Raw genomic sequence first — 17,384 nt, 5'->3', positions numbered from 1 at the left:
GCGAGAGCATTGCGTGTTGCTGAGAAATCGCACGAAATGTTGAGGGGGGGGCCTTTTAGGCCCCCCCCCCCCCCCAGTCTTTTTAGGGTTAAGGTTATCAGCAACTTAGAGTTGCTTGGTATTGCATTATTGTACATGTACATGACAAATTTGATATCCTCTGTCTCCTTACCACCGGTCTCACTCTCCACCATTCCTCTTTTCCTCCCATCACTTGTCTTTTTGGTCGGGCATTGTGGCATGCGCCTGTAATCCAGCTACTTTGGAGGCAGGGGCGGTGTTATGGCTCAGTCTATAGCGCGTCTACCTTCTGATCTAAGGGTGCCAGGTTCGACTCCTGAGTCTCACTGAGCAATGTTGTGTGTAGGCATTCTGTCCCCTCTAGTAAGAGGCAAAAACAATGAATGGAGGTCCTATGTGTGAGTTAGCCACAACTCATGCATGTAAAAGATCCCACTTCATTCATCACAAAGAACAGGTTGCCAACCCAGTGAAGTGGTCCCCTACCCACCTACTCAAGAAAACGGGCGAATGATGCTGACCCCTCGTGGTTCGCCCCAGGTGACTAGCAATAGTCAGCAAATGGTATCAACCAGGCACACTGTGTCATATGCTTGAATGAACTTCTCTTTGTATTTTCCATCCTCCCTCATCTCTTCCTCCACTCTGTTTCCATGGTCTTCACCCACCTCTCTTCATGTGTGTCGCCTCTGATCTCTGACTCCCCCCAATCTGTCGGTCCCTTCCGGTAGGATGGACGCCTCAAGAGCGGCGACATCATCCTCCGCATCGGCGAGACTGACCTGGAGGGGATGAACAGTGACCAGGTGGCCAGCGTCCTGCGGCAGTCCGGCAGCCACGTCCAGCTGGTGGTGGCCCGCAGCACCCTGTCCATCATCCAGCCGTCGCCCCACCCACCGATGGAGGGAGACGACATGGAGGACATGGATGACGACGATCTGGAGATCAAGGAGGAAGAAGAGGAGGAGGAGGAGAAAGGCAGGGAGCAGGAGCAGACGCGACTACCACCACTGGGGCTGGACCTCGGTCAGGGCCAGATGATGCCAGAACCTCTGCCAGTCTCTCCACCACCAATCTCCCTCGAGGTTTGTTGAGAGAGATGGAACATCCCTTGTGACTTCACAAACCTTAGTACACCACCTGGTAGACACACTGTTAGATCAGTCATCTGATGTTAGATAGCCTAGGGTCTGTTTCATGAAATCATCACAAAAAAGTCTGTACATAAATCTTAGAATGGCCAAAGTTGCTCATATGTAGCTATGTAAAGAAATAAAATCCATTTCATGAAGTCTCTCATAAGTCTGTCTCATGAACAAGAAAGTTTCTATTCATGAAAGAGAAGCCAAGAGAAGTATCCAGAATATACACTTGTATGACCTGAAAGGCATTGAAATTTGACTTAAGAAGATGACGACTTCATTAGTCAGTGATCCTAGTGCTGACAATATTTCCCAATGTGTGTTCATTGTGCCAGTCAATAATATACATACTTACTTGTAACACATGAGTTAAGTTATTCAGATATATATCCATAGAATCTGATATGATTCATTATTGTACCCGCCGAACGAGTTCGAGCAGGGGACTATGAAACGGGCTCCGTACGTGTGTGTGTCCGTGTGTCCGTCCGTCCGTCCGTATGTCCGTGTGTCCGTCCGTGTGTGCGTCCGTGTGTGATCAAAATCTTCAATTTGCTACTTCTCTGTCATTTATGAGCCAATTTTGATTCTGTTTGCTTTATATGATAGCACTACATGGGAGCTTTGAAACTTCTACACAGAATTTCAGTCGTGACCTTTGACCTTGACCTTTGACCTATATTGTACATTTTGCTACAAAATGCTACTCCTTCGCCATTTCTAACCCGATTTCGATTCCGTTTGCTTTATGTGATGGCACTAGGTGAGGGCTTCAAAACTTCTACACAGAATTTTGACCTTTGACTTCTTTGACCTTTGACCTTGATTTTTTGACCTGTATTGTACATTTTGCTACAAAATGCTACTCCTTCGCCATTTCTAACCCGATTTCGATTCTGTTTGCTTTATGTGATGGCACTAGGTGAGGGCTTCAACATTTGTAAACAGAATTTTGACCTTTGACTTCTTTGACCTTTGACCTTGATTTTTTACCTACATTGTACATTGGCTACAAAATGCTATTCCTTCGCCATTTCTAACCCGATTTCGATTCCGTTTGCTTTATGTGATGGCACTAGGTGAGGGCTTCAAAACTTCTACATAGAATTTTGACCTTTGACTTCTTTGACATTTGACCTTGATCTTTTTACCTATATTGTACATTTTGCTACTAAATGCTACTTCCGGCGGGGACATATATTACGCACTGCGTAATTTCTACTTTTCCTTGTTTCTATTGAAAAGGAAAAAAAGGCATTTAGTAATTGCACTTGTTCTATTTAAAAAAAGTCCCAAATCTTGAATTGCACTTTACTGATTTATGGATGACTGAGTACAAAACAATGTCTAAAAGACCGTTTCTGTGAGGTAATGCAATTCATAGATGTCTCTTTTCCTACAGCCTCGTAACGAAGCATTTTATTCACCTGCTCTGCCCAATTAAGTTCCTTAGGTAGGGACATGTACAGTGGATGTTGCTAAGTAGGGCAAGCCTCTGGCAAGCTTTGTGGTTGTCAAGGGCAACTTTTGTGCACAAAGCATGCGTAGAATGTGAACATACAAATGTATTACCGAAATGATATGATAGTATGGTACAAGTAGCTTTATTGCATTGACTCAGACTATCAAAAAGAATTATCATTTGTTATAATTCAGCGTAAAAGTAGCAGTAGCAGTAACGTTGTTATGGTTGTCATCGGTATCAACATTGAATGCTGGTATTAAATCATGTATGTTTTCATTTCCATCCTCACTTTTACAGCATGCCAATGTTGTGAGTGGACAAGTATACGAGGCTCAGCTGACCAAGGGAAGTCAAGGTCTGGGGCTTTCCATTGCCGGCTTCATCAAAAAGACTCCCGACGGTAGGCAGGCAAACTTTTATATGGTTATCGTTTTTACCACGTAAAATGTCCAATGGCACACAGTCACAGTTTTTGAGCAGAAAAATCGTAGATTGGTGAATTCATTCTAGACAATTAAATTGTTTTATCTTTCTTTGCAATATTCTGAACAGAGTGCAACAGGGATAGATGTCTTTGGGTAGGGAATTTTACTGATGGATGCTTTTATAGAGCATTTGCAGGTGTTGACACTCAACAAGCATTCTACCACATAAATAATCCAGAGCATACTGTAATGCAAGATATTTTCGCGGGGTGAAATTTTCGCGGGGTGAAATTTTTGCGAATTGCCTCTGGCATTCAATGCGCATAGTGTAGACAAGAACTTTCATGTGCATTTTAATTTTGCGAATCTTTGCTCTCTATTGCAAAATTTGTGAAATTAAAATGCATGTGAACATTCCCTGTTTTGCAGTATTGTGAAAATTTGTTTCTAGGAACGATGATGCCTAACAGTTCTGGCAGAAGAATGGAGGCATAAATCTCCCGCATGCATTTCTTAGATTTCCTGTATGTTACATCATATCTTGAACAGGTGGAGAAACCTCTGGGATCTTTGTGAAGAAGATAGCTGAGGGGAGTGCGGCAGATATTGGAGGGATCATTAGAGTCGGAGACCAGATCATTGAGGTGAGCTCCATTGGTTCAACTGACCAAATTATTGCTTCCTATATCCTTACCTTGATTGTTTCGTTACTGTGTACTTTAGATACTCTGGCCCAAATTAATTTCAATCAAATCCGTGGTACAGATTTGGTCCATGGACTATAAGAAAAAATAGCACAAAATATGTGTTACCTTGTGTACCTGTTTATGTGTGACAGTTTACATTCTCTTATTGGATGTCTGTTAGCGTATGCAATTTGTCATTACTTTATACCATCAAAATTTGCATTTTATAATCCATGGACTAGCTACAAATTATCATTGTGACTTCTTATCTTTCAGTTTACATTTCAGGTCATATGCAAGTAGTGTTTGGTTTCAAGTAAATATCTATGTAAATTACGATCATATTTGTTGTGATTTCATTTTACTGCTTGAGAAAAAAATTGTAATTGATGACATTTCATTTAAAAATCTTATACACGGTCTTCCAATTTCTTTATGACGTGAATTGCTAAGCCCTTTGTATGCTGTGAGTGTTGGTTGGCACAGAAAAACCCATAGCACTTTACATAGATCCAAAGTCTGTGGCACAGAAATGGTTTTTGGAACACTGCAAAGTGGAGTCCATATGATGGCGCTCCTGTGATGCCTTTTGAGGTTTTAGTGAAGATGTGTATGTATGAGATGCTGCTCCAAATTCCAAGGAGACATCATTTGAATGATGGGATTTCCCCTTTCAACCCACTGCATGCTTGCCACAGGTGGATGGGGTCAGTGTGCAGGACTACGACAACAAGGCTGCCGTGGATTTGCTCCGGCAGACGGGGGCGGTGGTGCACCTTAGGCTGGTCCGGTTTCCACCGGAGGTGCCAACCGAGGTACCCAGTGCACCGGAGCCAGTCATAACAGGTTGGTCACAACACAGTCAGGAATGCAGTTAGTTTCATGACATGTACCCTATGAAAAATATGGAATGGCAGTACATGCACCATGCATTGTTATGGGTTAATTTTCTCACAAACATCACAATAATGTACACATACATATGTATACTGAAGAGGAAATATTATTCCCAGAGCAAAGCTAACACAGATGCATTTCATCACAAATGTATCTTAAAAGTGGCCATTGGTATATTTACAATGATATCGTACAATTTGCAGGGATGCCAGAGTTCCGGCAATAGCCGGAAATCCGGCTTTTTCATATTTTGGTGTCCAATTTCTGGCTTCGTGATATTATTTCCGTCTGTGTGGGAAAGCCGGAAAACACGAGAAAGAAACAAAGAAAGAAAGAAAGAAAAACGAAAAAATATGATCATCTAAACTTACGGGACATTCACTTTCACGATTTCCGTAGTATGTTTCGCATATACTTGGGCATGAGAATATCACAAAACGACTGTCATGCAAAACTAGCGCGATGTTGCTGCTGCTAGCTGGGACTTGCAACACGTGTGATGATAGCGATCAAACTGTGTGTGGTGTTTCTATGCGATGTACTATGTGCGGTCGCGGCAGCGGTGCATGAATCATACTGCGCTCTCGCTATAGCTACAGCGCTGAGACGGTGTGGTGAGTCGATTGAGTCAGCTGAACGAAGCAAAACTACGGATTTTACGGCACTAGGACTTCTTTATTTTTGCTACAAATTCTTTTTTTTTTTCTAGAATACGACCACATTATTGTCTGGAAAGCGTTATACCAGCACGTGCGATCGCGATCGAACAACGTGTGGTGTTTCTAGGCGATGTACTATAATATGTGCGGTGCATGGATCATGCTGCGCTCTCGCTATAGCTACGGCGCTGAGAGAGTATGGTGAGTCGATCGAGTCAGCTGAACGAAGCAAAACTACGGAGTTTACGGCACTAGGACTTCTGAGGGAAAAAGAGCCCTCAGAAATGCTCAGATTGCACCAGAGAGCATCTAAGAACCCCAGAGGACCCCGGCCGAAGGGACTTCGCGCTCGTGATGTGCGCTTCGCGCACATCAATTTCGTTCACAAAAAAATTTCCGGCCCAAGAGCAATTTGCCACTGGCATCCCTGAATTTGTATATCTTTATAATTACTGGATGCTTATGTGGTATATCACAGTATGAATTTTATGCCACCCTTCATCATATGTGTAGACTTATCATGTCTCATCAAATTCACCATCATTATCACTTCCATCTTCATCAATATTTTGCCATCATCTTGAAACAGACATGGCATATATATCGATTGGTACTTCTGAAAGCACTCAGCCAAAGCTTGCATATGAGACCTCTGTACCACCCTGTCCCCATCTCATCATAAAACTACCTGGATGCTTATAGAAACATCTTAAAGACGGTGCTTTATGCATGCTGAATGCTTAGAACACAAAAACAAAAACAGAATAAAAACAGTATGGGAGGGACATCCTTTAACATTCAGCAAACTTAACATCCCTCATGTGCAACAGCCCTGAGAGATACAGACTTTGTAAGCCCCTTCATAAAACATGTTTAACACTTGCACCGATCTGATGGTCCCAGACTGGTAAAATTCACTGTCAGACCAGTAACTTTTCAGGAATTGCCAGATTTACTGGTCTTTACTTTTTCTGCTGGTCCGACAGGGACAGGTCGGCCAGTAGAAAAAATGGGTTACTAGTAGTGTGCAGCCCTGCATAAGAGGCTGATAGTTTAGGTCTGTGAGTGGGTGTTTTCTGTCACTTAAAGGGTTATTTGTCTCACATAATACACATTTTGTACATTTGGATTTTAATAGTGAATGCAGAAATATTTGTACATGTTAGTGAAGTTTCAGGAAAATTGGACAGTTCTTTCAAAAGCTCTGAATTTCTCAAGTTTTGATTGAATCCATGTGCCATCATCACTGGGAAAGAGGAATGCAATAATTTATGATTTTACAGTAGATGAAAGATATTATGAAAATATGAAGAGAGTTCTACAAAATTAAAGTTTTTTCATGAAAAGTCCACATTCCTTTGACTTGTTACTGGCAAATGTTCAGGGTATTATTATTCCCCTGGCCTTCTTAGAGAGGTAAGATACGTGCACTTTTATTATGCTACAAAAATCGAACTATATAGATTTCTGAATATTAATGCTCTCTTTATACCATTACTGTAAAAGTGGATATTTTTGTGCGACTAATTTTTTTCGCTTGGCCGTGTCAGAAGACATTCGCGTGTTTTTAATTCCGCGGAATCAAGACATCAAGTACTGGAACATATGGCATGCAAAAATATTCGCGTGCTTTTATTTTCGTGCTAGCTTCTCATTGCGCGAAATGAGCGAAAATTTCAACACCGCAAAAATTTCCACTTTTACAGTACCCTACTGTAACATTACAAATATTTGTAGTCTTGTCTAGCGATGATGGCATATGGATTTAATCAAAATTGTTAAAATTCATAACTACCTCTGAACAGATTGTCTGATATTCCTCAATTTTAATGGTGCATGCTTCTAATATTTCTGTATTTGCCGAATCCATATATTTGGATGAATTCCCCTTTAGGTATTCCATATCACCTAGTCCATTATTACCGTACTAACAATGTGTGCTTATATCCCTTCCTGCAATGCTGGCCAGTTTGATATCTGTTCATATATTATATCGAACATGGCATCATAACCTGCTTCTCCATTAAACCCAAGCCCAAGCAGCACCCCTGCCCGACCTAGCCCTTCCCAGCATGCCGGAGCCCGAAGCCCCTGCCATTCCCGAGGATGAGATTCCCATGGCCCCCTCCCCCTTCCCCCCACAGGGAGGGGTGATGGAAGAGTCCGATGTAGGGGAAGAAAGCTTTGGTAAGTCTTGGGTTACATTCAAAGCAGTTCCACTCACATTTTACCGGCATCCAACTACACGTATATTGATATATATGCTTGTATCTAATCAGGTTGTATTCATTGTTATGGCGTCCTACACATATTGTAGTGTATGGGACATGTGCTTAAATTTGTACTCAAAGAAATACAGCTTTACTAATTCATCACATTTATATGCATACTATTCTAACAAAAGCTGTTTATGACAATCAGAAGCCTTAATACCAGAGTCCTACTAGACTCAGCAACAATATGATCAGTCAAACCAAATTCCAAGTATTGACATGCACTTGATAAAAATACATATGTGAAATTGTGTAGGTTCTCACAGTGAAATTATAGCCATCAATTTAAGTATATTTGTAAGCTAGCCTGTTGTGATTAAGCCATTGTGTAAAGAGTTCCCAACCCTTTTGCACTGCATGCTTTGCGCAAAATATTGTACCTGTTTCCCCCAAAGTCTTGTGCACTTTGTTATGCCAGTTTCTTCTATATCTCTTGAGTAATTGCTTGTGGAATCTGAGTTAAGTGTCTTGCTCCTCATATGGAGGTTGGTTTTGGGGTTTTTTTATATAAAGAAGTAAATAAAAACTAAATTTAACAATTCTTGTGCATAACAAGTCCATGGTTGAGTACTGCAGGTCCTTTCAATACTGGTGTGTGAGACTTGATATTGCCCAGACAGGATTCAGAGAAGAGTCAATAAGTGCATGAAATATGTGTTTATATACCTGTATTAATTTCATGATTGCGGGTTTAAAGCTTTGATGCAAATGGACAATGAGTCGACTGGGATGAAAGGCAGTGTGGACATTATATTTTTATATGCAAGACATGTTAATAGGTTGTAGCTTTCATAACAAGGTACCATGCCTACGTCATCAGAATGCAGTCTTGAAGAAGAATTTTGTTTGTGTTATTTCAAATTTTCAGCGCTGTAACAACAAGCAATAAATGCAGTCGTATGTTTGCGTGTGTGTATTTGTAATTTGTATGTCTGTCTGTCTGTCTGTCTGTCAGAAGGAGAAATGAGTCCCGAGGAAGAGATTGCGATCATGGCGCTTTGGCAAGGCCTTCTGGGATTGGACAAGGACATTGTGGTAGGTTATCGAGATGCCGCCTCACAGATGCCCTAACAACTGCAAGTTTTGCATTTTATACATTGAATGAAGATGGAGCTAGATTACAGAAAGTTGATGAATATGGTATGCTTACGTAGCATGAGATTTAGTTGGTCTGTTGCTGTAACATTGACTTTGCAAATATTCATGTAACTGATTTTATGCCAGTTAGGCTGTATTTTATGCAGATATTCTCTAAATTTGAATCTACATGATGGGAGATTTACACTATCAAAATTCTAATGAAGTATGAAACGCCAGTTGCTGTTCCACAAGTGTTGAAATGACATTCCCATTAGTGTTACCCAAATTTAATCTGTGGATTAGATACATTTTTTAGCATATTCTTTTAATTTTGTTGAGTTCTATAGACCGATGATTCCCAGTGTGGTGTTCACAGTGAGGTGTACCAAACAATCCAAAGATAGTGTGTCAGAAACTACACAAAGATGGGTATGTGGGCCTGCGTGGATGGTTCTTGTGTATTTGTCTATATTTATTCATTCCTTTCAAAAAATTTCATTGTGCCAGTAATATGGTTCTAAAATAGATAAAATGTTTTTCATTTTTTCCAAACATTTCCTCTATGGATAGCCCATGATTTTTGCTACTTTTTTTTCCCCTCAGAGGCAGGTGGTAGACATTATCCTCTATATTATCATCATTATTTTTCTGTAATATTGCATTGGCTGTGACTTCATCCACCAGATCGCTCAGCTGTCCAAGTTTGAGGAGGGTGGTAGCTTGGGCATCAGTCTTGAGGGGACGGTAGACATCAACGAGCACGGCCAGGAGGTCCAGCCACATCACTACATCCGCTCGGTCATTCCAGATGGACCCGTGGGCAAGACTGGACTCCTGGCAGGGGGCGACGAACTCTTGGAGGTGTGTACCCATGGAGCAATGGGTTGGCTTGCCACATACCCGCTGTTGGGGCAACATAAAACCGTGTATCTCAAAAATTCCAAATGTTCAGGAGAGTGAAAAAACATGGCAACCCAAGCGCTATAACAAATGGAATTGCCTTTCCTTTGACATGCTGTGGTAGGTTCTTTTTTGGGTAAGACAGCTAGGCTTTGGACAGGACATCACTTTACTGATTATCAGATAGTTAACCCAAAAAGTGATTTTCACCAAAATTTGAGATACAGGGTTTTGTCACCCTGCAAACGATAGCTATGTAATTATATGATGCTGTGTTTGGTTTCCTAGCTTACCAACTAGCGTACCAACTAAAATTTGCCATTTTGTTTGCTTGTTTGGGGGTTTCAGGGGGGTTTTGGGGGGTTTTTTTAGCGCTGATCTGTGTGCTACCCCAAAATGAGTGAAAGTAACTTTCAGTGCATTAAGCAAGAAGATTTTGTTGTGTTAGGGATTTTTCACACAACCATGAATCAATGCTAAAACATTGAATAAATTCAGTATTTTTTTTATTTCTCTCTGAGTATTGTATAAGTTTGTGTACTGATAATGCCATGCCCTGCTGCCGTAATGGTAAACGTGTGCAGCTCAGGTGCAGCACCAGTACCACTGCACTGTGCATCATCAGCCCATGGACAAAAAATAACTAATCATGGGCCAAGTTTGTAAATTTAGAAGATCTCTTTCTGAATTACTGCAAAATTATACCAAAATTGGGGGAAAAACTTACCTTGCTCCTTGAAGATATAATCCTGATATCAGCTTGTCCATGGATCGAGCTATAAAACTGGGGAGGTTGTACAATGTGACAGTATGTGACAGTGTTGGAAGCAGATGCCTAACGTGAATACATGTATGTCTGCATTTAGCCAAATACATTCTTTGTTGGTCTTGCTCGGGGTCAAAGGTGAACGGGATGCGGCTCCTGGGGCTGAAACACGACGAGGTGGTCAAGATCCTCAAGGACCTTCCCCAGCATGTCCGGCTGGTGTGCGCCCGTCACCCCACGCCCATCATCCCCCAGGCCATGGCGTCGGATGAGAGCCTGCCCTCAACGGAGTCGCCGGGCAGGGAGAGCGACGATGTACCGCTCCCAACGATTGGCTCCCCCAGCAGCGAGATGATGGGGGTAGAGGGAGAAGTGGCTGCGGATGTTGCAGCTGAGGTAATGTAACACATACCTGTTAGTGAAGATGCTGAATATTTTGTGGGGGGTTTATTTTCATGAATATTGCTGGTCAAAACAAAAAATCCATAAATATATTAGATAGCCTGCCAAAATACCGACCTCCAGTTACGCGAGTACCAAGTATGAGAGCGATGTACGTAAATGCAAAATTGGCGTGCAGCAGCTGCCCTTTTTCCTGGGATACTATGTGTATATGCATGCCTTTATTCTGCACGCATACAGGCAGTGTGATTTTTGCTTTCCATATCGTGAATCCAACCACTCACCAAATTGTCTCATATCTCCCAATTCACAAAATACAATGTATCATGCCCACATATATTTGCACCATAGTAGTTACTGCTTGCCTCTAGATATACAGCACCCACGAGAGCTGGCCAGATATTAACAAAACCGTTCATCTGTTAGTTCGTGTGACTCCTACCATTACATCTGAAGGTTTTGCTTTTATGATGGTAAGAGTTTTGTTCAGTGTTAGCCGAGTTCTAGAAAATCATTGCTGTGATGAGTGAGTGCAACAGGTAGTGCTCAGAAGCCTTGCAGGAACTAGTAAATGATTTGCTCTTCTAAGCCTCAAAGACAAGTATGTATCATGTTGATATCCTACCATACATGCTCCAGAATACTACCTTTTGCACTTCTGCTATCAAAATGTGCTATCAAAATGACCTCCTGGAGACAAATTACTGTTTTTGTGGGTGTAGATTCTGCTGTTATTGTGTGTTTGTGCAGCCCTCATTTTGGCAGACTCCAAGTTGACAAAAAACAAAAGCAAATGTGGTTAATGCATTGGTAAATACAATTCTCGTTTTTCTGGAATTACGTACGTGACAAGCATTTATGTGATTATCCTATCAGTAATTTCACTTCTCTGCCTATTTTCAAAACGTGGTGTTACATGCCTGCCTCTCCTTCGTAATAAAATCAGTGCCATTTGTACATCTCATCTCCAGCTGGAAATGACAACCCCCATGCTCCCCGCCCTGGATGACACCGGCAGTAGTCCCCTGGACCTCAGCACCCAGTCCGATGCCACGCCCAGCAAAGAGGAGCTGTGGAGCAATGAGATCCAGTACATCGAGCTCATCAAGGGGGACCGGGGACTCGGCTTTAGCATCCTGGATTATCAGGTGAGAACACACAGTCCTGTCCAGGGGTAGTGGGTAGATTGCATAATGTGGAGTCATTGTGGCTTAGTGGATACAGCTGCAGACTCTCAATCGTGAAGTCCCCAGTTCAAGTCCCCTTGCAGCACCAGTTTTCTCCCAATCATTAACATTTTATCCCCATTGCCAAATCCACTGGAGGTGACTTTAGAAAATCAAGCCGATGTTCCTGTGATTGCTTGCTTACAAGTATTCATTGCTTCCTTAGCAGTTATAGTAAATAAAATTGTAATTCAATTTCATTCTATTCAGTGCTCTTTGTGTATGAAGTGGATTTGTAATGTTGAGTGTTTTTTAGTGGATTTAGATTTAATAATTTCACACTGCATTCACACTAATTTTTGCTTGAGTTTTGACAACAACACATGCAAAGGAGGAATATTTCTAAGATGCTAGTGACATTTGAGACACCTCATGATGCCTTGTTTGTTTGTTTTATCAAGATTTAACTATTCCAAGATTGCATCAGTACAATTTCAGCTTCTGATCTGTGGAGTGGGTATTTCTAAAGCAAGTACTCAAATAGTTCATTATTTATATTTACTATCAATAATATGTATGTTAATAACATGCAGTATATCTTTTGATACTTTATTATCATTAACTGCTCATGAATTTTCCTCTTTTTTTTTAATTGCTGTTACTTACACCTGTATCTGAGCACAACAAAAAATGTTAGGTACATTAGTTAAGATGAAGTGGAGATGGCATTTCATTTGTAATAATGGGTTTGTGATTTTTCTCCTCTCCAAATGGCCCAGGACCCCGACAATCCAGCGGCTTCGTTGATCGTCATCCGATCCCTGGTGCCCAGCGGGGTGGCGGCCCAGGACGGACGGCTCGACCCCGGGGACCGACTGGTCTCCGTCAATGACTCTAACCTGGCGGACTGCACCCTGGACGAGGCGGTGCAGGTGCTTAAGGGCACCCAGCAGGGCCTGGTGCGGATCGGGGTGGCCAAGCCCCTGCAAGGCGTGGAGAGTGATGAGGTGAGCCCAGTGGGAGTATTATAAACATGTGACTTTCTTTATGCAGGATAGCCTCTTTAGTGTTGCCACAGCTCTACCGGAGGCAGATACTCCAACTCTCCTGCCTTGAAGCCATTTTCTGAAAATGTCCTGCTCTCCCACTTTTGAGTGGCAGAAAATCTCCCATTTAATAGATGTTTCAGGATGGGGTCTCTGAGGACCTGTCATTACCCTAGCATTACCAGGTTTATTCCTGGGCCAAGAGGGACATGGTGGGTAAAAAGTATCTTGTCCAAAAACAGTGGCGGATCCAGGTGGGGGCACACTGGGCGCCTGTCCCCACTTTATTTTTTGTTCAAACAAAAGAAATAAAAAGAAAAAATTGGGGGCGCATGCGCCTCCCCTTTATGGAATTCCTGAATCTGCCCCTGCAGAGAAGTATGCACTTGACAGGGTTTGAACTGGGGATCTACAGTTTATGATTGAAAGTCAATAGAACTTTATCAACTTTACCACAGAGCCCCTACGAATGTTGCATCATTGTGTAGGCTGCCAGCTATGTTTCTTCAAAGACCTCATAGTTTTCACAGGAATTCCATTCCCAACAGCCCTGCTGTTTCATTTAGATGTTATTTTCTGGTACAATCTTTCAGCAATTATGAAGTAGATATGAATACTTCCTTGTGGCAGTCAAATCTGATGCACAGAAGTGTGTGGATGGAATCAAGATATTGCACCTTATTATCTTTGCCACCAGAGTCAAATTGTGAGCGCCACTCCCGCCATGGTGGAGGAGTCCCCCTCCCCTTACACCACCCCACCTCCGTTCACCACCACCCCCATGCTGCCCGACGTCGACATCTCGCCCTTGGCCGAAGCTGTGATGGCGCAGGAGGCCATCGAGGAGGCAGAGAGGGAGATGCGGAGAGAAGAGGAAGAGGAGGAGAAGAAGGAGGAGGAGAAGGAAGTTGAAGTGCAGCAGCCCAAAGTGGAAAGTAAGGCATCATTTTTAGCTGTCATGTTTCAAAACCCCAGAATTTTAGAATGGCATTTCTGTCAAGTCTTATTCTTATCCGTAGATTATGTGATATGTATGTTGATATAGTCTTTATATTTACTACACTTCTTGGTGTCTATGCATGCAGTTGATGTCTTGAGCTTGTTTTCAGTTTGTCTTTTTACTCTCATATCACTTCAGCAGAATTATCATCATAAATGTATTGGAGTGAAGTAAGCTGTTATACAACTGTCAGTTGAGGTTTGTCCTCATCAACTGAGATCCACTTAAAAATTGATAGCTACATAGCACTGAATTATTCCAAATGCAGTTACAGTAACCTTACTGAGAGGGAATTACAATCTAAGGTACAGTAGTCCATTGTAGCATTGATACGGCTTGACTGTATGTATTCATAAACTTACAAAGCATAGAGAGGACACTTTACCCTTTACATGCCTGGGCACTAAGCTTAATTTGCCAATTTTTTTGTCCCCGCCGAACGAGTTCGAGCAGGGGACTATGAAACGGGCTCCGTACGTGTGTGTGTCCGTGTGTCCGTCCGTCCGTCCGTCCGTCCGTGTGTGCGTCCGTGTGTGCGTCCGTGTGTGATCAAAATCTTCAATTTGCTACTTCTCTGTCATTTATGAGCCAATTTTGATTCTGTTTGCTTTATATGATAGCACTACATGGGAGCTTTGAAACTTCTACACAGAATTTCAGTCGTGACCTTTGACCTTGACCTTTGACCTATATTGTACATTTTGCTACAAAATGCTACTCCTTCGCCATTTCTAACCCGATTTCGATTCCGTTTGCTTTATGTGATGGCACTAGGTGAGGGCTTCAAAACTTCTACACAGAATTTTGACCTTTGACTTCTTTGACCTTTGACCTTGATTTTTTGACCTATATTGTACATTTTGCTACAAAATGCTACTCCTTCGCCATTTCTAACCCGATTTCGATTCCGTTTGCTTTATGTGATGGCACTAGGTGAGGGCTTCAACACTTCTACACAGAATTTTGACCTTTGACTTCTTTGACCTTTGACCTTGATTTTTTTACCTGTATTGTACATTTTGCTACAAAATGCTACTCCTTCGCCATTTCTAACCCGATTTCGATTCCGTTTGCTTTATGTGATGGCACTAGGTGAGGGCTTCAAAACTTTTACACAGAATTTTGACCTTTGACTTCTTTGACCTTTGACCTTGATTTTTTACCTATATTGTACGTTGGCTACAAAATGCTACTCCTTCGCCATTTCTAACCGGATTTCGATTCCGTTTGCTTTATGTGATGGCACTAGGTGAGGGCTTCAAAACTTGTACACAGAATGTTGACCTTTGACTTCTTTGACCTTTGACCTTGATCTTTTGACCTATATAGTACATTTCGATACTAAATGCTACTTCCGGCGGGGACATATTTTACGCACCGCGTAATTTCTACTTTTCCTTGTTTAATCAGCATTCAATTATCCATCCATACTTGACCTAGTTGTAGATTTGCAAGCCCTCTCAGAAGTAGCAGCATTCCTCAGTCTGACTTGGTCAAACAGACATGATAACACAATAAGGATTAGGGGGCTTAAGTAATCTGTTTTAATTGACAAATAGTTTCCATACATCTGTGCCAGTCATCGAAGAAAGCTTTCCAACATGCGTGCCAGTCAGCGGACAAAGCAGAATAAGGGTTAAAAGACACCTTTTGACGATTTTCAGACTTCTACATTTGAACAACTATAAATTTGTTATACTGAGTACAGAGTTTCAGAACTTACAGTGATTGGGATGAGGAATAAAATATTTTCCAAATTTGCAGCAAATTGCAATGAACAAGGATGATGACATAGCAGCCGCACCATGAGGAATGCACGAGTTGGGCCCAAGGAAGCATAACAAAAGAAAAGGCATGAATAGATTCTACACAAATGAACTTGTGAAGCAAGCGATATTGTAATGGAATTGCACTTCTACATTTCTGAACTATGCGAGGCTTGTACATGTATGTCGTCATCATTGTTCAGTGTTATTTATATAAGATTTTTTAAAGTATTTGTGTCTTTGCTTAAGGACCACAATGAATTCCACAAATCTATACATGGAGCTGGTGATTTATGTCCTACATGATGTGAAATTTTGAAAATCGTGTGGAATGCCCCTTTAAATGATCATGACATCCACATCATACTTTGTTCCTCCTGTCTAGTTGAAGCCCCAATGGTGGTGGCAGCTGCCGTCTCCCTGGCCCACAGCGCCCCGCCCCCTGCCCCACAGCAGCCAGTCTCCCCTCCGGACCTAGTCACGTCCGTCACGGTGACTGACGGTCCCAAACCGGCCGAGCCAGAAGCGCCCTCACCTGAACCACCCAAGCCAGACATCCCAGCGCCGACGCCCTCACCACCAATTGCAGCGGTTGCCGTGGTGAAGGATATCGAGAAGGTATTTTGGAATAAGTTTGTTTTGCTCCAGCATCTTAGCTCAGTATGTCCATTCTTAGGGAGATGATAACATGTTGTAAATCTCCCACATTGCATCATGCATATGGCATGCAAACATTAGCATACATTTTGTTTTTGGAAACTTTGCTAGGAGAGATGAAATTTTCATTTACAGCATAACAATTGGAAATTCAAGTCAGAGTGAACAGTGCCATTAAGTTATAAATTGGACTTGCAAGTGAATGAACAAAAACATAAAATCTATGAGGGGTCAGTTGATTTCATGATCAGTGATCTTGTTATCTTGGAGTGAGGGGGGGGGGGAAGGAATTTATAGAAGTCAGTAATATTGTCAGTACACATAACGTCAAAGTGACCACAAGGAATAAAAGTTATGGGGAAAGGTACAGGAATATTGTAGATAACCTTACGGATGTGAATCGCCCCAAGTCCTCCCCTGTCCAAGAGCAGTACCCCCATCAAGTGTTGTTTTGTCTGTTCAGATATGAATTCCAATCCCCCAGTTGTTGTGAGAAAGTTCTGTGTAGCATTCTTGTTTTGTGTATGATTGAATATGGCCTTTCCTCAAGTCAAGTGATTACCAATAAGATTAATCAGTAGAGCTTAATTTCTGAATGTTAATTTGAATTTGGAATGCTTGTTGCCGTGAACAATAATGTCCAATGTTTGCTTGCAGTTTGAACCATAATTTTTGTCTGTTGGGAAAGGAAAAATAGTTTTACTTGTGCCAGCATGTTTTGCAGTGTGGTTTAGTGAATATAGAGAAAAAAAAAATCCTGATATGCATGAAGTGCATTTTCCTTCATTGTGATTTTCCTACATTCCAATGCTTGCCTGAATTCTTTGTGATTCTTAATTGTTTTGTGTGTTTTTGGTTTGTTTTGCTGTTGTAGTTGTTTTTTTTTTCCATTCTTGAAAACTCCTTAAAAAAACATCAAGTGTTGATTTCATGCTGCTTCCTCAGCTGTTATAAAGTATGAACTAAGCCAATGCCGTCAAATAACTGATTAGTGTTTTAGAATTATTGTTTCGACATGAACAAGAAGAATCTT

The 17,384-nt window shown here is 41.7% G+C and overlaps 1 protein-coding gene across 1 annotated transcript in view; it reads left to right on the top strand.

The window, feature by feature from the left end:
• The window catches only part of LOC139722963 (multiple PDZ domain protein-like), a 79,207-nt gene that overhangs the window by 19,817 nt on the left and 42,006 nt on the right, over positions 1-17,384 (top strand). The window contains exons 5-16 of the mRNA XM_071634243.1: positions 753-1,106; positions 2,926-3,028; positions 3,603-3,697; positions 4,438-4,585; positions 7,330-7,482; positions 8,524-8,603; positions 9,333-9,509; positions 10,453-10,710; positions 11,688-11,864; positions 12,662-12,889; positions 13,626-13,863; positions 16,080-16,285. Of these exons, the coding sequence (XP_071490344.1) occupies positions 753-1,106; positions 2,926-3,028; positions 3,603-3,697; positions 4,438-4,585; positions 7,330-7,482; positions 8,524-8,603; positions 9,333-9,509; positions 10,453-10,710; positions 11,688-11,864; positions 12,662-12,889; positions 13,626-13,863; positions 16,080-16,285 (2,217 nt within the window). The remainder of the gene's footprint in view (positions 1-752; positions 1,107-2,925; positions 3,029-3,602; positions 3,698-4,437; positions 4,586-7,329; positions 7,483-8,523; positions 8,604-9,332; positions 9,510-10,452; positions 10,711-11,687; positions 11,865-12,661; positions 12,890-13,625; positions 13,864-16,079; positions 16,286-17,384) is intronic.

The sequence above is a fragment of the Diadema antillarum genome, unplaced genomic scaffold (assembly GCF_040938485.1).
Source record: "Diadema antillarum isolate AM-2024a unplaced genomic scaffold, OU_Dant_1.0 scf00000178, whole genome shotgun sequence".
NCBI classification, from domain to species: Eukaryota; Metazoa; Echinodermata; class Echinoidea; order Diadematoida; family Diadematidae; genus Diadema; species Diadema antillarum.
The sequence above is the reverse complement of the archived record's forward strand: the minus strand, read 5'-3'. Positions and strand labels throughout refer to the sequence as shown.